The 22,944-nt window shown below is 40.0% G+C and overlaps 3 protein-coding genes across 3 annotated transcripts; 1 reads left to right on the top strand and 2 right to left on the bottom strand.

Annotated features, from left to right (window-relative positions):
* Positions 1 to 3,543: 3,543 nt before the first annotated feature.
* LOC139544504 (transmembrane protein 120B-like) lies at positions 3,544 to 10,687 on the bottom strand. Its single transcript, XM_071351660.1, has 12 exons — positions 10,522 to 10,687; positions 9,520 to 9,638; positions 9,278 to 9,394; positions 9,124 to 9,183; positions 8,936 to 9,031; positions 8,751 to 8,840; positions 8,562 to 8,627; positions 8,340 to 8,401; positions 8,100 to 8,192; positions 6,204 to 6,268; positions 5,819 to 5,887; positions 3,544 to 5,417 (listed from the first exon to the last, which is right to left on the bottom strand). Exons 1-12 carry the CDS (start codon positions 10,582 to 10,584, stop codon positions 5,301 to 5,303), a joined length of 1,017 nt encoding a protein of 338 aa, XP_071207761.1. The 5' UTR covers positions 10,585 to 10,687; the 3' UTR covers positions 3,544 to 5,300.
* Positions 10,688 to 10,778: 91 nt separating this feature from the next.
* On the top strand, positions 10,779 to 16,488 carry morn3 (MORN repeat containing 3). Its single transcript, XM_071351663.1, has 6 exons — positions 10,779 to 11,083; positions 11,492 to 11,638; positions 14,961 to 15,118; positions 15,265 to 15,424; positions 15,992 to 16,176; positions 16,299 to 16,488. Exons 2-6 carry the CDS (start codon positions 11,494 to 11,496, stop codon positions 16,359 to 16,361), a joined length of 711 nt encoding a protein of 236 aa, XP_071207764.1. The 5' UTR covers positions 10,779 to 11,083; positions 11,492 to 11,493; the 3' UTR covers positions 16,362 to 16,488.
* Positions 16,486 to 20,586, bottom strand: LOC139544507 (calcium release-activated calcium channel protein 1-like). Its single transcript, XM_071351664.1, has 2 exons — positions 19,755 to 20,586; positions 16,486 to 19,514 (listed from the first exon to the last, which is right to left on the bottom strand). Exons 1-2 carry the CDS (start codon positions 19,866 to 19,868, stop codon positions 18,954 to 18,956), a joined length of 675 nt encoding a protein of 224 aa, XP_071207765.1. The 5' UTR covers positions 19,869 to 20,586; the 3' UTR covers positions 16,486 to 18,953.
* Positions 20,587 to 22,944: the final 2,358 nt, after the last annotated feature.

Raw genomic sequence — 22,944 nt, forward strand, 5'->3', positions numbered from 1 at the left:
TAGGCCTCCTTGCTCGCACACGTGTTTTCAGTTCTGCCCACAAATTTTCTATAGGATTGAGGTCAGGGCTTTGTGATGGCCACTCCAACACCTTGACTTTGTTGTCCTTAAGCCATTTTGCCACAACTTTGTAAGTATGCTTGGGGTCATTGTCCATTTGGAAGACCCATTTGCGACCAAGCTTTAACTTCCTGACTGATGTCCTGAGATGTTGCTTCAATATATCCACATAATTTTCCTCCCTCATGATGTCATCTATTTTGTGAAGTGCACCAGTCCCTCCTGCAGCAAAGCACCCCCGTGCTTCACGGTTGGGATGGTGTTCTTCGGCTTGCAAGCCTCCCCCTTTTTCCTCCAAACATAACGATGGTCATTATGGCCAAACAGTTTTATTTCTGTTTCATCAGACCAGAGGATATTTTTCCAAAAAGTACGATCTTTGTCCCCATGTGCAGTTGCAAACTGTAGTCTGGCTTTTTTATGGTGGTTTAGGAGCAGTGGCTTCTTCCTTGTTGAGCGGCCTTTCAGGTTATGTCGATATAGGACTCGTTTTACTGTGGATATAGATACTTTTGTACCTGTTTCCTCCAGCATCTTCACAAGGTCCATTGCTGTTGTTCTGGGATTGATTTGCACTTTTCGCACCAAAGTACGTTCATCTCTAGGAGACAGAACGCATATCCTTCCTGAGCGGTATGACGGCTGCGTGATCCCATGGTGTTTATACTTGCGTACTATTGTTTGTACAGATGAACGTGGTGCCTTCAGGCGTTTGGAAATTGAACCAGACTTGTGAAGGTCTACAATTGTTTTTCTGAGGTCTTGGCTGATTTCTTTTGATTTTCCCATGATGTCAAGCAAATGAGTTTGAAGGTTGGCCTTAAAATACATCCACAGGTACACTTCCAATTGTTTCAAATGTCAATTAGCCTATCAGAAGCCTCTAAAGCCATGACATAATTTTCTGGAATTTTCCAAGCTGTTTAAAGGCATAGGCAACTTAGTGTATGTAAACTTCTGACCCACTGGAATTGTGTTACAGTCAATTATAAGTGAAATAATCTGTCTGTAAAAAATTTTGGAAAAATTACTTGTGTCATGCACAAAGTAGATGTCCTAATCGACTTGCCAAAACTATAGTTTCTTAACAAGAAATTTGTGGAGTGGTTAAAAAAGGAGTTTTAATGACTCCAACCTAAGTGTATGTAAATTTCCGACTTCAACTGTACTTAGTTGCAGTACAAAATTGGTACCATTTCTGCCCAGAGACGCCATTCAAATGCCTGCTAACTCGTTATAACTTCAGCTTTAAGCACAAAGTGATTTAGTCCCCCTGTGACCAAGAAAAAGTGCTCTTGTTTGAATTCTACGAAATGATTGGGTTTTTTCATGTTGATCTCTAAATCCATCTAAGAACATCACAGCAAGATGACACTGCTTTTGCTGCAGTTGCTTTCCCGTTTCAAATGCCATATTGTAAGCTGAGCTGCGAGGTTCACAGTCAGAGGAAATCGATCCCTTGTCTGGATAGGCCAGAAAATGTGACGTGTTGCTCTCTATGCAAATGAGGTGTCAGATTACACCTACTGCATCTCAGCCATAAAGTTTGAATTTAATAGGATCTCTATGATCTCATCATTGGCTTACATGAACGCGTCAATTCTGCCTGTACATGTTGCGTGGTTCACAGAGCGCTCGTACACACAAATGTCAGTCGGAACCGGTCCAAGAACTGCTCATAGTTCCCTAAATAGGGGACGGGACTTATTTAAGCTTGTCTCACCATCCATCATTGAGAGGTTGAATGTCATTTTCTTTCGCAGTTCAATTTCTAGGAAGAGCTTGGTTCCACTGATCACTTTATCACCTGGCAAGATTTGTTTCACGAAGTCGTCTATAAATATATACCCACTCAAGGAATAGTTTGCCCATTACACAGTGGTGGAAGAAGTACACAGTTGTCATACTTGAGTAAAAGTAAAAGTCACCCGGTAAAATACTACTTGAGTAAAAGTCTAAAAGCATTTGTTTTTAAATATATTTACAGTACCAGTCAAACTTTTATGGGTTTTTCTTTATTTGTACTATTTCTTCATTGTAGAACAATAGTGAAGACATCAAAACTATGAAATAACACATGGAATTATGTAGTAACCAAAAAAGTGTTAAACAAAATCAAAATACATTTTAGATTCTTCAAATGTGCCACCCTTTGCCTTGATGACAGCTTTGCACACTCTTGGCATTCTCTCAACCAGCTTTACCTGGAATGCTTTTCCAACAGTAATGATGGACTGTCGTTTCTCATTGCTTATTTGAGCTGTTCTTGCCATAATATGGACTTGGTCTTTTACCAAAAAGGGCTATCTTCTGTATACCCCCCCTACCTTGTCACAACACAACTGATTGGCACAAACGCATTAAGAAGGAAAGAAATTCCAAGAATGGCACACCTGTTAATTGAAATGCATTCCAGGTAACTACCTCAAAGCTGGTTGAGCGAATGCCAAGAGTGTGCAAAGTGTGACTACTTTGAAGAATCTCAAATATAAGATATATTTTGATTTGTTTAACACTTTGTTTGGTTACATGATTCCATATCTGTTATTTCATAGTTTTGATGTCTTCACTATTATTCTACAATGTAGAAAAGAGTAAAAAGAAAAACCTAAATGAGTAGATGTCCAAACAATTGACTGGTACTGTAAGTATCAAAAATAAAAGTATAAATCACTTCACATTCCTTGTAATAAATAAGCAAACCAGATAGCATGGTTTTCTTTTTTTATTTAAAAGATAGCCAGGGGCACACTCCAACACTAAGACAATTTACAAACAAAACATATGTTCAGTGAGCCCACCAGATCAGAGGCAGTGGGGATGACCAGGGGTGTTTTTAAAGAAAAACATTTAACTAGGCAAGTCGGTTAAGAACAAATTCTTATTTACAATGACGGCATACACTTGATACGTGTGTGAATTTGAACATTTTCCTGTCCTGCTAAGCATTTGAAATGTAACAAGTACATTTGGGTGTCAGGGAAAAAGTATGGCGTAAAAATTACATAATTTTCTTTAGGAATGTAGTGGAGTAGAAGTAGTCAAACATAAATTGTAAAGTAGAGATACTCCAAAAGTATTTTTTACTTGAGTAATTTACACCACTGCCATTACACATGTTCATGTAAGTGACTTACCCTTTCTGCAGAGGATGATAAGTAGACTGCACCTTTTACATTGTCAGGACAATTTACAACCATTTACTACTGTGGTTGAAAGCTGATAGACATCAGTTCCTTTCAGAGCTGGAGTCTGGACAAATATCTATTGCAGTTTTCTAAAGTTTAATGACAGTGCCCACTAGTGGTGGTTGCTATGAAAAAACACTGACATAGCAATGTGTCCTACAGTAGTACTGTAGATAGGCATGTGAAAGCTGATGTATATATTTCTTTGCTAAGCAAATATGTTTGTTACATGACTTATCATTTAATATTTGTTAGTTCCAAAACACAGGGCCTTATCAATGTAAATAAATTCCTCTCAGATATCATCCTTTAATCAGAGACAATCAATGAAATCACTTAGTCCACTGTCTCTTGTTACAGTGATACGTTTAGGCACAAGGTACAGTCTTATGGGACAATCCATGACATGAAACCAATACCACAACATATGAGGAAATAGGTGCTGTTGTGTAGTGCATTGCGGCAGTTGATGTTACTAACAGAATGTAACATTTTGGACTAATGGTCAATAACAGGCTTTTGCCTACAAGTATAACCAAAAGAGTGGCTCCCTTCAAGCGTAGAATGGATTTTTCTTCTTTACAGAAACAAGACTAATATCCAAGACCTTAGATTTTTTCAATAACAAAACAGAACGCTTGATTCCAAATGGAACAAAAAAATCAATCAAGTAATTGTGACAGGCTACAGGGAGAGATGAGGCATTAGAGAGCGCTGTCACTAAGTACTGAAGTTGTTCAGATCTAATACTACAGTTCAAAATTAAAGGACACTGAAAAGGGATACACACAAGCTCATGAGATTTTGCCTTAGTTCAGAGATGATGCGTTACAATACATACGGTATGTTAGCAGAGTTATAGAACTTGATCACGCCAGCATATTTGTACTGAAGACATTATTCCCAATAATTTGCTCAAAGTACCAGCAATTGTTTGAAGTAGACATTTACAGCATACTCTGAGACAAAGGTGAACTCAAAACAACCAGCACAGCCTGAATTGGGCAGGTCTCAAATAACCATTAATTGAAAGGGTTATCATTTTGAACTGGATTACAGGATTTATTTAAAGATGGATTTGTGTCTTAATTCTGAATCGACTGAAGTTATGACACCAGGAACTCAGTTTAACAAGGTGCATTACAGAAGGGAAAGAAAATCCTTGTATACTAAAACCTTGACATTTATTAGTATATTCATTATTTAAAATAGTATTATTTATTTAAAAATAGAACAGCTGTAATTTATGGTTGCCAAAACAACCCAAACAATGGTAGTAAATGGCTGCTGTTAAAGTTTGTAAATGTCTATGATCAGTTAACAAGTCCTGGCTGGTACATTGCTGAAATAAAAAGCAGACTTTAGTTTTTTTATATAAGATGTACCCGCATCAACATGTCAATATCCAGAGAAAAGAAACAGGTTTACTTTCAAACAGCACACCGGGAGAATTGTATAGTTCAATGCATCTTTACTGAAAAATATATCAAAACGACAGACACTTGTAGTTGTGAACAGTCAAAATTGCTGTGCCATGGATGCATTCAAATATTCCATACCGAAAACAGCTGTGTGAAGTATTGACAGTACATATACTTTGTAGGTAAATCTAACCTCTTCTCATGACCTAATGCTACCCGTCTTTGTTTAGTTGCATATAGTTTAAAGAGTGGATCTCTGTACATGTAGTACATGTTCTGTCCTAAATACATCCACACCATAATGAATAAGTCTGTCCAATTACTCTAAATCTACAGGATCAAGTCTCAAATGGTCCAGTGGTTCAACTGCCAGAAGAAGGCCGCTCTGTGTTGTGATTGCATGTGTAGCAAGGACAACGACAAACTATTGGAAACAAAAGCACATTCAGCCAAGGTTATTGGTTAATGTTGCAACTGTCATCAAGGCTGAGACACATCGGTCTCTTCACTCCGTCTTATCCTGGCAAAAAACTCCTGCAGTCCATATTTCCATCGATTGTGCGTTTCAAAGTGGCATTTTGTTTCATGGTCACTGGCCACTTGGGAGTCTGAGCTGTAGTCAGACTTGTATTCACTCTTGCTTTTGCACTTTCTCTGGGTTTTCCTGTACTTTTTGGCGAACAACTTTCAATGTGGTAAGAAAATTCCCCAGGAATAGGACAAGAAATGTCAATGCCAACATAAACACCTGAAAGACATAAAAAAGGCATTAAAAGAAGAAATCACATTTTTGCTGAAAATCTTTACAAGACTACTGACACTGGAAGTTAAACCTTCCATTGATGACATCTAGTACAATGACATCACAGGTGTCATTCTTAAAGGGATTTTTATTTTAATACACAGTTCCAAAAAAGTGGCATGTCAGTAGTGAAGTTTAAGATATTGAGCTTTTAAGAAGCAAAGTGTCACCAGCTACTTCATGATGACACAAAATGGATGCATTTTGCATCATGATGATGTGGCCAGTGACTGAGTAGAGAGTAGTCTTGTAACGAGACAGGGGTGGATGTAGAGGCATGTTGTACTGTATTCTATTTGAAAACAAGGGATTTTACAGAGATTGGGTGGTAGTATTTCTGTCCTTACCTGCCACTCTTTACAGTCTTTATGTCCTGCCAACCGAAACAGGGTCAAAGCATTGTACAGCTGCCAGAACTGTGAATGGGAGTGGAGAGAGAAAAGCTCAGTCTAAGACCTAAAACCTTATTCAAGAACACAAGCATGGCAGCTGGCGTGTGTACAAGTATAAACAGCTGAAATAAGGAACAAAATGTAAGCTTTGCAATCATGTTGGGCAACACTTATTTTACAAGTGTGACAGATTTTGCAATAGCATCTTTTAACTTCTTCAAGTCTCCCCACTCCACTCTCTTCCCCCATAACACCTCATCCTAGTCTGTGTGAAACAAGCTGGCACACACCCAGACCTCATCCCTGGATAACCATTTTAGTACAGTTGTGTTAGACTTACATGTCCGAAGAAGAGGAATGGCAAGACGAAGGTGAGCCCTCTCCACATCCATGACTGGAACCCCTCTGCAAAACAGAAAAACAATTAATAAATGGTGGAAAATCCAGAACATTGAATAATGCATAAACTTCCCGAAAGACAGTATGTTTACATCCAGTTCAACTGGCTTTGTCAGGAGTACAGGTTAATCATTAGACTAAAACACATGGTAGAGTAAAGTAAGCTATATCAAAAACAGCTAAACAAGAGGGACAAAACCTTTATCCTCTTGACCAATACTATGTTCAAAGGGCAGCTGCAAACTGATTGCAAAATGTTGTCCATTAGCTCCCTCTGGTCAGCAAGATTTCACTAAATATATTTTTCTACAGTATATCATAATTGGAATTTTGGGCAGTAGAAATGTAAACTTTGATTAAAAGAGGACGTGTGTGAACTCATGCAGGGCATTCCGACAACTGGGACATCACTCAAATTAGAAGAGTAGCAACTTGCTCAAGGGTAAAACACCACCTTTGTCCCATTTTTCCAGTCATGGGGTTGCTTGTGGCCCACTTCTTTGTAAGAACTATTAACACACATGCAAATGTCTTGTACAGGGAATATGGCGGAATGCAAACAGTGTAGTTATTCCCACCGCAAGGCAATCAAACAAGCGACATGTCGGTATAGGGACAAAGTGGAGTCGCAATTCAACGGCTCAGACACGAGACGTATGTGGCAGGGTCTACAGGCAATCACAGACTACAAAAAGAAAACCAGCCAAGTCCTGCTTCCAGACAAACTAAACACCTTCTTTGCCTACTTTGAAGATAATACAGCGCCACCAACGCAGCCCACTACCAAGGACTGCAGGCTCTCCCTCTCCATGGCCGACGTGAGTAAGACATTTAAACGTGTTAACACTCAATAGGCTGCCGGCCAAGACGGCATCCCTAGCCGCGTCCTCAGAGCACGTGCAGACCAGCTGACTGGTGTGTTTACGGACATATTCAATCTCCCCGCATCCCAGTCTGCTGTCCCCACATGCTGCAAGATGGCCACCATTGTTCCTGTACCCAAGAATGCAAAGGTAACTTAACTAAATGACTATCGCCCAGTAGCACTGCTTTGGGAGACTCACCTCCACCTTACCTGCCACCCTAGACCTACTTCAATTTTCTTACCACCCCAATAGGTCCACAGACGATGCAATCACTATCACACTGCCCTATCCCATCTGGACAAGAGGAATACCTATGTAAGAATGCTGTTCATTGACTACAGCTCAGCATTCAACACCATAGTACCATAGTAACCTACAACACCATAGTAACCTGCAAGCTCATCATTAAGCTTGAGGCCCTGGGTCTCAACCCCGCCCTGTGCGGGAATAGGAATAGGGTTTATTTGATCGTTCTGACCTCACAACGGCAGTCAAGCACCCAAGTTAACTGGGTAAAGTTAGCTAGCTTGCTTGCTACTTCCAGATGTAAATGAGAGAACACCTCACTCTGACCATTTTACTTGACCTAGCAGAGCTGGTTAGGCTGTTTACAATGTTAACCAGAGCGTTGGTGACTAACTGTGCTGCTGGCGACAAATTAATTAAGCAAAACCCCCCCATTATATTTTACAGTAGGTATGGAGTTCTTTTCTGTATATGCGCGTGGCCAAAGAGCTCTATTTTCATGTCATCCAACAAATGCAAACACACAATGTTCTATTTTTTTTTTTAGCATACAATATAGCTCAGTATTTGTATTATTTATTTTATACAGCCTTTAAAAAATAAAAATAAATCTTTCAAGGGTGCCAATAATTTTGGTTGTGACTTAATGGTTCAAAAGCTTTCCCAAGTCATAACCAATAAGCAAGCCTTAGAAACTGTCTTAACTGAAAAGGAACTCATCTTACCTACTGTGAGGTCCAACTGATTTCTTTCTCCCAAAGCTCGTAACCTGTATAAGCAGCCACTTTGGTAGTAATATTGAAGAAACTGCACAAAGCCTGAAAAACACAGGGATGAATTTCAACAAATGAATCAAATACTTTTACAATCAATCATGTATGAGTAATGACATGGACTTACATTGTGCGACTTGTTTTCAAAAACCTCTACACATATGAAGATAAAATTAGAAAGTAGATGCTTACTCTGATAAATGGAGAAGGCAAGGAATTGACTTCTGAACATCTGATACATGGACCCCTCTGGCCTTTGAGAAGAAACAGAGGAACCAATCAATACAGGCGATCAAATAACATTTATCAATCAAACTGCTCGTCAGGCAACCTTTGAGGGTAACTGCCAATCGATTTTGACCGACAGCAATTAATGAAAGTGTTCAAAGTTGAAAATAAATAAAAAGGACTTACCAGGTAAGCATTACACCTGATAGGAAGGTAGAGACGTAATGATGGGAGACCCACCACCCTTTAATCCTGAAAGGACACATTGAGTGGAATTAGAATAAAGAAGCAGAACTAGGTCGACATGCTAGTCTAGTATTTGAATCTCATGGAGTAAATAAATAATTCAGTCACATAAAAAGCTTAGTAGCTCACCTGGACCCATTGCTCATGAGGATGCTTTCCCTTATGGTCAAAGTGCAATAGTACCAAACCAGCAAGAAGTTGAAGATTTCATCTGTGACACTGAAACGAAACAGACATTTACAACTACCTTGCTTTAACGAAACATTAAAAGATGCTACGAGGAAACATCAAAATGTATAATATAACCAACTCACCGGTAATTGAACAAGAAGAGACAGGTTATGGCAGCAAACATCAAGATTATTGTCATACAAAGCTTGAACTTCTCATATTCATCTTTGTAGGCAAATCTGCTCGAGCGAAAAGAAGCAACAAGGAATCAGATGCAGCAACCAAACGGATGTGACGGAATACAGATATTTTGTTAAAGCAACACACTTACTTAGCCTGGTTGCTGAGGAGTGTGACATTCACATTGCCAAGGACCAAATTTAAGTACAATCTGAAAAGAGACACATACTTTTACACCCACTAATGACAAACTGCGTAAAATCTGTAACCAACCAAAAAATAACCATGTCCTCAAATACACTGACCCATTCTTCTTTGGCAAATAGGCTTCCATATCAAAGAAGAAATGTTCTTTGTCTTTAATTTGCATTTGGATGTCTTTGATCAGTTCCGTTTCTTTCTCATCGCTTGTTTTTGTACATCTGTAGGAGAACAACACACTAAATGCTCAGGTCCTAATTATGAGGACCGTTGGTACAGGAAAACAAGACTGGACCATTCTTTGTCAATAACTGCAAGCTGCCAGCACTAATAGTAGGCTACTTACTTGCGCAGACTGTGCCGGAGGTCTTTTAGACCCTTCCTCTGTTTACTAATGGCACTGCTGCATGTTGCCTGGAGGTTGGTGAGCTCGTCGAGCTTCTGTCTGTACACTTTGTGAGTTTCCTAGAAATAAAAATGGAAAACAAATGACTGCACATTGCTCACCAGTACTCAAATATGTTGATAACTGTCAGGCAATTATTTTCAACTCCAAATTTAGACAAGCCGTGATGGATAAGGTCTAGGACAGATCCCCTCTTTTATTCTTGCAGTTTGAGGCTCTCAGTGGCTTACTTTCTTTATTTCCTCTCTCTATGGTCCCTGATCTAGCAGTATATGACAGGTGGATGGAAGGCAACATTACAATATCATTGAAACCTATCCAGTCGTTTCAAGTGGTAGCAATTAAGAAGGAAATAACGTTAAGAGGGGAGGAAGACACGACTACACCCAGAGTTAAGTGACACTTATTTGCTACTTATCCGCATTGGTTGACTGATTTAACTGCGCCGTAGTGAAAACTTGGTGGATTTCACTAAAACACAACTAACGTTACCTAATCATTGTTATTAATAGGAGTTAGCTAGCTAGCTTGCTGGTTATAAGGACTTTAACAGGCTAACGTTATTATTGCTAGATAATTAACGTTAGCTAACATTCGACATTCATTGTTCAAATGTGCGGATATTAAAAGCTAACTGTACCACTTCAAGTAAATCTGACTTGCAGATACCGCAGTATACGAATTAGCTATATTGGAAAGTTCCTAAATACAACATATTGTGTACAAAAATACCTGATTATAACCCTTTATCAAGTTAGTTTGTTTGCTAGCTAGCTTCTAGCCATGTTGGCTGGGTTAGCTAAACTAGCTAGAAAGCTAGCTGAGCTGACAATAGTAACGTTATATCCGTTATCATCCTCCAACCTCTCTTTCTGAACTGGCGGTAGCCCACGTCATGCCACGCACCTAGCTAGTTATCAAACTGGTTTCACATAGGCCTACCTGTAACTGTTGATATTCTTGGTCAATTTCTCCCCATTCAGTTTGACACCTTTGCAGTGACATTATGGCAGTAAGCGGCACTCGCCGACTCCCACTGTACAGAACCTCCAACGGCTAGTACAGCTGTCCACGATTATTTTCTTATTTCATTTAGAGCGCATGCGTCTGACCGCCTACTACTGTCAAATGTACATTTGTGTCGTCACTTGTTCTAAAGTGCAGAAATAAACTTACTAGACAGGAACCCGTACTACAGTAACATTTTCATAAACAGAACTGTTTTTGTATGAATGTTTTGAATAATGATTTTGAGGGCAATATAATGACACATTTACAAAAAACGGAGAAAGTTTCTCAGCCCGAACGAAATCTAGTATTTCTACATCTATGCAAGTTGGTTGCTATGGGGAGAGGACGCCTGGTCATTGTTGCCTCGCATGTCTTTTACCACCTAGCTAGCTAACCAGCTATGTTGACCTAATGTTAAATTTTACTTCACTTTGAAAATTGAAAAGACAAGTGGATTGAGCTAAAAGGAGTCGTTCGCTTGGACACATACGAGGTACAATTTGAGTTAATAAATTATTTTTAGCTGTAAAAGTAATGTATAAAAATGTCACATTAGCTAGCTAGTTAGCTAATTTAATTTGAAGCTTACTTGGCATAACCTGCGAAATGTTCTAATTTTGTTTCTGTTTTGGTTGTCATTTGATCAGTCATTGTAAACAAACAATGTAGCTATAGCTAGCTTCAAATTATAAACTATTTTCAACTACCTGTACCATGAATGGACTGTCAAGTCTTTGCATCCATAGCTGTAGTCTAGAGGTTACCAGATACATGTATTTCTACAGCATCCTCCAAACCAGGTGGTGGGGCTGCAGTTATGCTGTAAATTGATTAAGGATTGTGCCTTTAAGTTAATAACTTTTTCAAACTAATTTTAAAATAATGTATGTTTTGCTTACAGCCATGCCTCATCTGAAGAAACCTCAAAAAGTGGAGCCCCTGTCAAAATTATGGGACAGAAAGGCACAAAAGTGTGGACTGCGACACACTGTTTATTCAGTCAATGGAGATGAATACACCGGGGATTGGCTAGACAGCAAGAAGCATGGTACTACTGTAGCATGACATAGATTTTGCACACACCAAGTATTAGGCCTAGGCTTACTGTGTCACCGTTCAGACACATGGGCTGTGACTGGTTCTCTCCATTAAAAAAAAAATCTTTCAACAGATTCTAAGAATGTACAGTACCAGTCAAAAGTTTGGACACATCTACTCATTCAAGTGTTTTTCTTTATTTCTACTATTTTCTATATTGTAGAATACTACACTCTTGGCATTTTCTCAACCAGCTTCACCTGGAATGCTTTTCCAACAGTCTTGAAGGAGTTCCCACATATGCTAATCACTTGTTGGCTGCTTTTCCTTCACTCTGCGGTCCAACTCATCCCAAACCATCTCAATTGGGTTGAGGTCGGGTGATTGTGGAGGCCAGGTCATCTGATGCAGCACTCTATTACTCTCCTTCTTGGTCAAATAGCCCTTACACAGCCTGGAGGTGTGTTAGGTCATTGTCCTGTTGAAAAACAAATGATAGTCCCACTGAGTGCAAACCAGATGGGATGGCGTATCGCTGCAGAATTCTATGGTAGCCATGCTGGTTAAGTGTGCCTTGAATTCTAAATAAATCACAGACAGTGTCACCAGCAAAGCACCCCCACACCATCTCACCTCCTCCTCCATGCTTCAGGGTGGGAACCACACGTGGAGATCATCTGTTCACCTACTCTGCGTCTCACAAAGACACAGCGGTTGGAACCAAGAATCTCAAATTTAGACTCCTCAGACCAAAGGACAGATTTCCACCAGTCTAATGTCAGTTGCTCGTATTTCTTGGCCCAAGCAAGTCTCTTCTTATTGGTGTCCTTTGGTAGTGGTTTCATTGCAGAAATTCAACCATGAAGGCCTGATTCACAAAGTCTCCTCTGAACAGTTGATGCTGAGATGTGTCTAGTTACTTGAACTCTGTGAAGCATGTATTCAGGCTGCAATTTCTGAGGCTGGTAACTCCAATGAACTTATCCTCTGCAGCAGAGGTAACTCTGGGTCTTCCTTTCCTGATCTGTAAATGATGGGCAAATTAACATTCATGGATATAGTCTCAGTAGAGGTGTTAAACCTATTGAAGTCATTACCCAATGGTAAATCTACAGGTTATGATCTTATGGCCAATTTTTTACTTCACTATGCTGCTCCCCAGATAGCAGCTCCACTGAAATACATATTTAATTGGTCACTGGAAAAAGGGCCATTTGCAAATGTAGGGAAGCATGCTAAACTGTGTTCTATCCCGAAAGACAGCAAAGAACCAATTACTCCTCCCAATAGTCGACCAATTAGTCTACTCCCTTCACTCAGTAAGATATTGGAGGGTATTGTGAGTAGACAAATTTGGGAGTACATGGAAAATAATTATCTGATTACAGCCAATCAGCATGCTTATCGCATAAAACATTCCACTACCACTGCATTGGTTGACATGACTGACCATTGGCTCAATGCTATGGATAATGGCAGGTTTGTGGAGTACTCTTTTTAGATTTTAGTGCAGCATTTGATTTAGTGGATCATTAAATCATTTGGACAAAAGAGAATGTTGGTAAGAGACAGACATTCAGTAAATACTAGGAATAGATTGTCCACCATCTATGTGTTATCCAGACAGAAAAGAGAAATAGGCAAAATAACATTTCGATTTAGACCAATAAAGAAATAGAATAATTTAGCTGAGCAAACCAGAAACCTTTCAATATATAAATTCAAACAATACTTTAAAACCATTTAAATATAATACATAGGAAAGTTGTGCTCTCACGTCACCCCGCTCCTCCGCTCTCTCCACTGGCTTCCAGTTGAAGCTCGCATCCGCTACAAGACCATGGTGCTTGCCTACGGAGCTGTGAGGGGAACGGCACCTCCGTACCTTCAGGCTCTGATCAGGCCCTACACCCAAACAAGGGCACTGCGTTCATCCACCTCTGGCCTGCTCGCCTCCCTACCTCTGAGGAAGTACAGCTCCCGCTCAGCCCAGTCAAAACTGTTCGCTGCTCTGGCACCCCAATGGTGGAACAAACTCCCCCACGAGGCCAGGTCAGCGGAATCAATCACCACATTTACATTTAAGTCATTTAGCAGACGCTCTTATCCAGAGCGACTTACAAATTGGTGCATTCACCTTATGATATCCAGTGGAACAACCACTTTACAATAGTGCATCTAACTCTTTTAAGGGGGGGGGGGGGGGACCACCACCTTCCGGAGACACCTGAAACCCCACCTCTTTAAGGAATACCTAGGATAGGATAAAGTAATCCTTCTAACCCCCCCCCCCCCCCCCCCCCTTAAAAGAGTTAGATGCACTATTGTAAAGTGGTTGTTCCACTGGACATCATAAGGTGAATGCACCAACTTGTAAGTCGCTCTGGATAAGAGCGTCTGCTAAATGACTTAAATGTAAATGTGCTGGACTATGGTCGATGAAGAATCAATCTATCTTTTTAGACTGTTTACCTGGTCAATATGTCAGTGTATTATGTCTGTTTGTAACAGTGTGTTATATGTGAAAATGTGATCATATTATAAATTCTATTTTAATGTTTAAGGACTCTTTGAAGATTAGTCCAAATGAGGACTAAAAGAGATCAAAATCAAATCAATCATGTGGCAGTCCTCATGAGAGCCAATTTCATCATAGCGCCTGATGGTTTTTGCACTTGAAGAAACTTTCAAAGTTGTTGAAATGTTCCATATTGACTGACCTTCATATTTTAAAGTAATGATGTTCTGTCGTTTCTCTTTGCTTATTTGAGCTGTTCATGCCATAATATGGACTTGGTATTTTACCAAATAAAGCTATCTTCTATATAACACCCCTACCTTGTCACAACACAACTGATTGGCTCAAACGCATTAAGAAGGAAAGAAATTCCAGAAATGAACTTTTAACAAGGCACACCTGTTAAATGAAAAGCATTCCAGGTGACTACCTCATGAAGCTGGTTGAGAGAATACCAAGAGTGTGCAAAGCTGTCATCAAGGTAAAGGGTGGCTACTTTGAAGAATCTCAAATATAAAATATTTTGATTTGTTTAACACTTTTTTGGTTACTACATGATTCCATATCTGTTATTTCATAGTTTTGATGTCTTCACTATTATTCTACAATGTAGAAAATAGTAAAAATAAAGAAAAACCTTGGATTGAGTAGGTGTGTCCAAAGTTGTCAGGTACTGTAAGATAACTTTTTTTCTTTCCCACTATAACTTCAATAGTGTTGGTCACCACTTAATTTGTTACCAGCTAGACCTATTTTTTTTAATGTGCAATGAATATGTGGGTGGCTTTTCTCACTGTTCCTTTAATTTTTCTAGGCAAAGGAACTCAAATTTGGAAGAAGGCCGGGGCCATTTATGATGGAGACTGGAAATATGGCAAACGTGATGGATATGGGACCTACAGCAAACTCCTGTCTGTAACCAATGAGTATTCAAGGGAATACTCAGGTGGATGGAAAAATGACAAAAAGCATGTATGTACACAGGACAAAGTTTGTTTTGTTAGGCTGAGAATGTAAATAATGTAAACCTAGGTCTATTCTATTTCTTCATTTATTATAAGACACCTGGCCTCAGTGAAACAAGGGCAAGTTTCTATATGTCTTCTCATCTACCTTAGGGGTTTGGGACCTACTTCTACAGTGACACTGCCTGCTATGAGGGAGAATGGAGTGAGGATCAGAGGAGTGGCTGGGGCAGGATGTATTATGACAATGGGGACATATATGAGGGAGAATGGCTGAAAAACAAACATCACGGACAGGGCATGCTTCGTCTCGGTAAGGGCACATTATTCTACATTTAAGACTATCTCATGACTGGGGCGGCAGGTAGTCTAGTGGTTAGAGCGTTGGGCCAGTAACCGAAAGATTGCTGGATCGAATCCCCGAGCTGACAGAAATCTGTCTTTCTGCCCCTGAACAAGGCAGTTAACCCACTGTTCCCCGGTAGGCTGTCATTGTAAAGAAGAATTTGCCTTACCGGTTACTTTAAAAAAAAATCTTTAAAAAAAAAAGTGAACTTGTCATGGGTGTGTGCAAGACAAAAAAAGTTGATTTCCAGAGTATGCAAGTGGAGGGGTGAGAGATTAAGTAATTGTAGACTACATTTTATTGCATCTTCATTAGTGTACTTTGACAATATGGATGTAATTCAATGAAACACTAAGAAATAAATATTGCACACAAGTCTTACTACTGTGCCAACAGTGATTCGTTAATACAATGTTTTTTTTGTGAAAAAAAAGTTGTCATTTGATTTGAATGAATTCTGTTTGGGTCTGAATGGATTTAGCCGTAGACTATATACAGTATGTCAGGTTGCGACTTCTCTCATCTGTTTTGAAGCCAACGAAAACAGGTATGAAGGCAACTGGAAGTATGGGAAGAAGAATGGGCATGGAAAGTTCTTTTACCTGGACAAAGGTCAGCTTTATGAGGGCTTCTGGGTGGACGGAGTGGCCAAATGTGGAACAGTGTCTGACTTTGGAAGAGCTGAGGCACCAACACCCACAATATACCCGATTCCTAAGGTACATACTTTTAAGAGGTTTGTCTTTACCGGGTGTTGCAAGTGTTGAGCCAAGCCACTTTACCTGCTTATGTGAATATCAATTCACTGTATGGTGAGGTCTCCCCCTTTTCTCTATTTAAGGTACATCTGTTGGATGTGAGATCAGTTTTAATGGAAACACAATCAACATACCACGGTGAATAGGACAAGCCAAAGAAGAACATCAGAACACCCTAAAGTGCTCCATCTCTGCTGATCTCTGGACACCATGCTCACTTACCATGCTGTTAAATGCCATCATGTAACGAATAAAGAGAGCACATCATCATGAGGAAGATTTTTAGTAATTTTACTTCTTTGAAACGGGACCACTGAACATGATTTGACTTGTAATGAGATCACGGTGCCATCTGGATATCATTCCCCAGTGGCAACTCGAGGTATTACAAACATTCCTAGAAGCAAAACAAAAAGTAAACAGTTACATTTGCCAAGACCAACCCACTCAGTGTACAAACAAGTCACAAAGGGTGCACTTTGAACAGAAAATTAAAGCAACAAATAACACTTTTACAAAGCCAATTGTGTTCAGAAAGAACATGTGCAGTTAATCTCTGTATTCACTGTTTAAGCAGCAGTGAAAATAACTTGACGCTTTTCTAGTCACAAATTCATATTTTCCGACCAAATAATCATGGTACAAAATGCTATTTCTCAATACCACAGTTTACAACTATTAAAACACTTTTTGTAGAGTTTATGCAGCAACATTTGGCCAACCGATTAGACTAAAAATAACTTAATAAGCAGGCTGATTACATTTAATCTCTCAAACATGAATTGAAACCTGAACCTTAGGTTGAATACAGAACTGACAGAAGACAATGGTCGCGTTCCGCTGGTCAGACGTTGCATGCATCAACCAATGGTTGCGTGCCACATCGTCGACTGTGCCTTCGGACACCAGATTGTTATAACAAAAGTGGTTAGCTGGTACTTAAAATACCTATCCAGGCATTGTAAGATCTGGCATGCATCAGCAACGCTTGGGCAGAGGTACGTGCCCGTTCATTGGTGCTCATAGAATACAATGAGGCAAGCCACCTTGTCACAATATAGTAGTTAAAGGGATAGTTTACCCAAATTACAGAATGACATATTGGTTTCCTTACCCTTTAAGCAGTATGGACAAGGTATTACAGCAATCCATTCTTTGGTTTAATTTCCCTGGGACTGTTTCCACAAGCTAACGTTTTAGCATTTGAGGCACAAATCCCATTCAAGTAATTTTTTGCACATCATGTTCAAAACTTCTAAGTGACTTTTGAGCTTTACTATCAATTTGAGATACTTTCTTATGATTTGGACACGATGCGCGAAAATTGCTAATATCGACCCATCAATGTGATTTGTGCCACAAATGCTAAAACGCTAACATGTGGAAACAGTGCCAGGGAAACCAAAGCATAGATTGCTTTCATACCTTGTCCTTGGGCTGCTTAGAGGGTAAGGAAACCAGTGTCATTTTGTAATTTGGGTGAACTATCCCTTTAATGAGAGGCCTCTTTAGCCCCCTCCTACCATTACCTGTAAGGTAAAACAAATAACAAAACTGGCCTAAATGCTCCAAGTGCCAGTGAAAGATGCATTCTCAAACGTTTGTATAACTTCAGCCAGTAGTTTTGAAAGTGCTGGTCACGAGACAAAAGTGCTACCCGTTTTTTGTGTACGACTTCATCCAATTGTGTGCTATGTCATCCATTTTGTGTGATATGTTACAAATATAGCAATTTGTATGATTTCATACGATTTAGCAATTTGTGTGGTATGTTACGAATCCAAATGACCCTTTGCTAAGCCCCCGGCCCCCTTGGTTACTGTTGCAACCTTGGACCACGTTTTCCCAGGAAGCCTAATTCCCCCTTCGAACCACTGGCGTAATCCCCTCACAATGACAAACTGTGTTTTTAATACACAATGAAATTAAACACAGACTACCCCGTGCTAATCAGGAGACTCTCGGGTATGTTGTGGTTGACTGTCATTGCAATTGCTTCATGGGAACCTGGTAAAATGAAGGTTGTAGTGTGGCTAGCCACTGGACAGCTCTGAATGCACCGTCAGCATGCAGCCAAAGTTACTAACCACTTTTGGAGCTAACTAGTGCTCTTAAATCGTATCCTGATGTCGACAGCAGATGAGAGTTGTATTCATAGCATGGCTAATTTAGCTTTTTTTGTTTTAAAATAAAAAGTTATTAACTGCAATATTGAGTGGTCAATAAGACAGAGCTAGTTAAGCAGCTGAGTTAGCAAACAATTTAACTAAAGTATAATTTTGAATTAGAAAAATAATTCAACAGGCTCTGCATTTCAGGAATCACAGTAGCAAGTACCTGCACACTTTTCAATTGTTTAGCCATTTAAACTATTTGTTTTTGGATAGAAAGTCTGTTTTTGTAATGGCTTTCATGCGTTTCAAATATGAGCTTATCCGTGTTGTTGGAATTGCTGACAGCTGCTATTCATTGGAGTGCTGCGATTGGTTGGAGTGCATCTTTAAGACACCACTGTGTTAACTGGTATAGTTTCAGTTAAAAGTTAAAAACACTGACTGGAATCATTCTTTGAAAAATAATTAAAAAAATATCTAGAAATGTGAACATTTGGAAACGGTGAGTAACATCTCAAATGTTTTGAAATTATGAGCAGATTATGTAGTGTTTTAATAGAAATGTAAAACTATTGGCAACAAAGGATTGGCTTGAAATAGACATTATCAACGAGAGGTCAGTCTTTATGGGAAATGAGAGCTGGGGGATTGGAAGTGGGACTCCCCTCTACCGTCCAGCTCATTCTGCAGCCTGGTCAGGTTGGATAACTCCTCCAGCTCCTGGAACTGCCTGTCTGTCTTGTGGCTGACAAGGGAACGGTAGAAATGTACAGCGAAGACTATAAATACCAGGCCAAAAGGCACCATGATGGAGGTGGAGGTGATGGCAGCAGCCACACCTGCAGATATGGTCCCATTGTTGGGGTTGTGGTTCTTAGGCCTAATGGGTAAAAATTTGACCCAGCAGAGGAGTACCACCTCAGCCAGGAAGAGCAGTGTGCCAATGACTGTCGAGAAGGCCCAGGCCAGCTCTATGTGGTGGTGCATTCTCTCATGTGGAGACTCCTTCACCGAGTTGAGGTTGTGAACATTACTGACTGCCTCGATGTTAGGCAGGATGCAGGTACTAACCATCAGGGCAAAGAGGTGAACAGCCACCAACACTGTGGTGCAGGCACTGAAGGCAATGAGGAGACCAGGTGGGTATGGATAGCTTGTGTCCAACTGAACCTCCACCATTGCTACCTGAGAGAAGAAAGGGGGGAAGAACATTGTGACATAAGCATACAAGACAGGCTGTCTGGAACATGACCTAACAAAATGAAGCAGAACAAAAAATAAATAAACTAGGGAGTGCAAGAAATCCATTCAACATGATGAATACATAACGTTTCTTGTTTTGGATGATGCTGGTCCTCATGCTATGCACATCAAATAATTGCCTCTGTTGCTATGCATCTGACTTTGGGCCAGTTTATTCCTTACCATAGCGAACCCAGACAGTAGAGCAGACGTTCGACTGGAAGCCTTCAGTTTTGCTCGACTCAAGTAAAGCTTCCTCCACGACAGTGCTTGTAATGAATGTTCGTTCAGACTCATTGCACTGCTGAAATTGAATAGACTGAACGGGCGGATTGTTGTTTGACTCGTAGCCTATGTGGCTGTTCAACAATTGGCATTAGCTAGCCTAGATAGTAACATCCTCGGTGTCCACAGACATCGATGTAGAAAATTGTCGGTTGAGGTCCATTCTAACGATTATCGCTAGTATTCATGTTTACCTTTGTAACTTCCACTTCTTCCGCACCGCCGTTTCGATCGAGCTGGATGGCTGGCTGCACTCTGGATTACCCACAAACCATTGCGGCAAAGATAAATAAACTTGGAACAAGTCTGCCTATGTAAAATAAGTGAGTTATTGCTATAGTTGATCATACAAACAAGGTAGTTACCTAATTTACCACAAAACTCTTTCTAGTTCGTACAATGATTAGATTACTGTCATTGTTTTTCATATAGAGCCACTTGTGCAAAATGTCACCAAGCTTACTTGACCCTATGATGAAGGAAGATTTTGAAGATGATCACCGCCATGAGGTGTTATCTCTGGCGTCTCGAAGGAGTCTTCGTGGTTTAGGGAGAACATGTCAGAACTGGTAGACGCACGTCGACTGACCCGAATGATAGATCGAAAGAAAGAGTGAAGTCTATCGGTTTTATTGTAATTTGATCAAGACAAACGTTTTTCCCGACTCATGCAACACTTGGGGATATGCAATGAGACAATGCGGCCAAGTGAGCCGACACTTGCAAAACGCAGTCAATCCATCAATCTGTGTCCTCCTGAATTTGGGTGCACAAACACTTTACAGTATCGCGTGTTTTCGGATGCACTCTCATGCACAGATTGAGACGATAGCTACAAATCATTCCAAGCAAACAGTTTGACACACACTTAATCTTCCACAATAAAAATTATACCAACTCGTATTTGTTTTAATTAGCACGCTTTTTTTCATGTTATTACTTTAACGTCACGGGTAGAGTGAGATTGGCGGCACAGCACCACAGGGAGGCTACTGCAATGTTAAATTGTGAAAGCAAAATGTGTTTAGTTATAGGGTGCGTTCGTAAATTCGCTCTGGCTATCTATTCCGATTTTAGAGCGCTCGCGTCTGAGTGTGCCAGAGCGCAGAATACTGATGAATTTAAGAACGGTCAACACCGGTTTTAGCACAGTTATCAATACTCTAGGAAACATGAAAACAGTTATGCTAAGGGGAGTAAATGGTCAAAGTGAGGTGTTCAATTCAAGGGGCTTTATTGGCATGGGAAACATGTTTACATTGCCAAAGCAAGTGAAATTGATAAACAAAAGGGAAATAAACAATAAAAAGTGAACAGTAAATATTAAACACACACAAGTACCAAAATAATATGTCTATATACAGTGTTGTAATGATTGTGCAAATAGTTCAAGTAAAAATGGAAAATAAATCAACATAAATATGGGTTGTATTTACAATGGTGTTTGTTATTCACTGGTTGCCGTTTTCTTGTGGCAACAGGTCACAAATCTTGCCGCTGTGATGGCACACTGTGGTATTTCACCCAATAGATATGGTAGTTTATCAAAATTTGATTTGTTTTTTCGAATTCTTTGTGGGTCTGTGTAGTCTGGGGGAAATGTGTGTCTCTAATATGGTCATACATTTGGCAGGAGGTTAGGAAGTGCAGATCAGTTTCCACCTCATTTTGTGGGCAGTGTGGACATAGCTTGTCTTCTCTTGAGAGCCACGTCTGCCTATGGCAACCTTTCTCAATAGCAAGGCTATGCTCACTGAGTCTGTACATAGCCAAAGCTTTCCTTGATTTTGAGTCAGTCACAGTGGTCATGTATTCTGCCACTGTGTACTCTCTGTTTAGGGCCAAATAGCATTCTAGTTTGCTCTGTTTCTTTGTTAATTCTTTCCAATGTGTCAAGTAATTATCTTTTTGTTTTTTCATGATTTGGTTGGGTCTCTGTCCTGGGGCTCTGTGGGGTCTGTCTGTGTTTGCGAACAGAGCCCCAGGACCAGCTTGCTTAAGAGACTCTTCTCCAGGTTCATCTCTCTAGGTGATGGCTTGTTATGGAAGGTTTGGGAATCACTTCCTTTTAGATGGTTGTAGAATTTAACCGCTCTTTTCTGGATTTTGATCATTAGCGAGTATCGGCCTAATTCTTCTCTGCATGCATTATTTGGTGTTTTACGTTGTACACGGGAGGATATTTTTGCAGAATTCTGCATGCAGTGTCTGAATTTGGTGTTTGTCCCATTTTGTTGATTATTGGTTGATGATTGGACCCCAGACAATGAATGGCAATGGGTTCTATAACTGATTGAAGTATTTTTAGCCAGATCCTAATTGGTATGTAAAATTTGATGTTCCTTTTGATGGCATAGAAGGACCTTCTTGCCTTGTCTCTAAGATCTTTCACAGCTTTGTGGAAGTTACCTGTGGGGCTGATTGTTTAGGCCGAGGTATGTATAGTTTTTTGTTTGCTCTGGGGCAACGGTGTCTAGATGCAATTTCTATTTGTGGTCCTGGCAACTGGATCTTTTTTGGAACACCATTATTTTTGTCTTATTGAGATTTACTGTCAGGGCCCAGGTCTGACAGAATCTGTGCAGAAGATCTAGGTGCTGCTGTAGGCCCTACTTGGATGGGGACAGAAGCACCAGATCATCAGCAAACAGTAGACATTTGACTTCAGATTCTAGTAGGGTGAGGCCGGGTGCTGCAGATTGTTCTAGTGCCCTCGCCAATTTGTTTATATACACTACCGGTCAAAAATGTTTGAACACCTACTCATTCAAGGGTTTTTCTTTATTATTACTGTTTTCTACATTGTAGAATAATAGTGAAGACATCAAAACTATGAAATAACACATATGGTGTAATGTAGTAACCAAAACAGTGTAAAACAAATCAAAATATATTTTTGATGACAGCTTTTCACACTCTTAGCATTCTCTCAATCAGCTTCACATGGAATGCTTTTCCAACAGAAGGACTTCCCACATATGCTGAGCACTTGTTGGCTGCTTTTCCTTCACTCTGCGGTCCGACTCATCCAAACCATCTCAATTTGGTTGAGGTCGGGGGATTGTTGAGGCCAGGTCATCTGATGCAG

Source organism: Salvelinus alpinus, chromosome 18 (assembly GCF_045679555.1).
Source record: "Salvelinus alpinus chromosome 18, SLU_Salpinus.1, whole genome shotgun sequence".
NCBI classification, from domain to species: domain Eukaryota; kingdom Metazoa; phylum Chordata; class Actinopteri; order Salmoniformes; family Salmonidae; genus Salvelinus; species Salvelinus alpinus.

Bases quoted from the DNA above. Each gene is read 5' to 3' on its own strand.
- LOC139544504 (XM_071351660.1), bottom strand. From the start codon at position 10,584: ATGTCACTGCAAAGGTGTCAAACTGAATGGGGAGAAATTGACCAAGAA. The intron at 9,184-9,277 runs GTCAGTGTATTT...GTCTCTTTTCAG, and splicing joins TATTTGCCAAAGAAGAATGG to ATTGTACTTAAATTTGGTCC. The intron at 8,402-8,561 runs GTAAGTCCTTTT...TTCTTCTCAAAG, and splicing joins TCAGGTGTAATGCTTACCTG to GCCAGAGGGGTCCATGTATC.
- morn3 (XM_071351663.1), top strand. From the start codon at position 11,494: ATGCCTCATCTGAAGAAACCTCAAAAAGTGGAGCCCCTGTCAAAATTA. The intron at 15,119-15,264 runs GTATGTACACAG...CATCTACCTTAG, and splicing joins GGAAAAATGACAAAAAGCAT to GGGTTTGGGACCTACTTCTA. The intron at 15,425-15,991 runs GTAAGGGCACAT...TCTGTTTTGAAG, and splicing joins ACAGGGCATGCTTCGTCTCG to CCAACGAAAACAGGTATGAA.
- LOC139544507 (XM_071351664.1), bottom strand. From the start codon at position 19,868: ATGAGTCTGAACGAACATTCATTACAAGCACTGTCGTGGAGGAAGCTT. The intron at 19,515-19,754 runs GTAAGGAATAAA...TTCTTCTCTCAG, and splicing joins TACTGTCTGGGTTCGCTATG to GTAGCAATGGTGGAGGTTCA.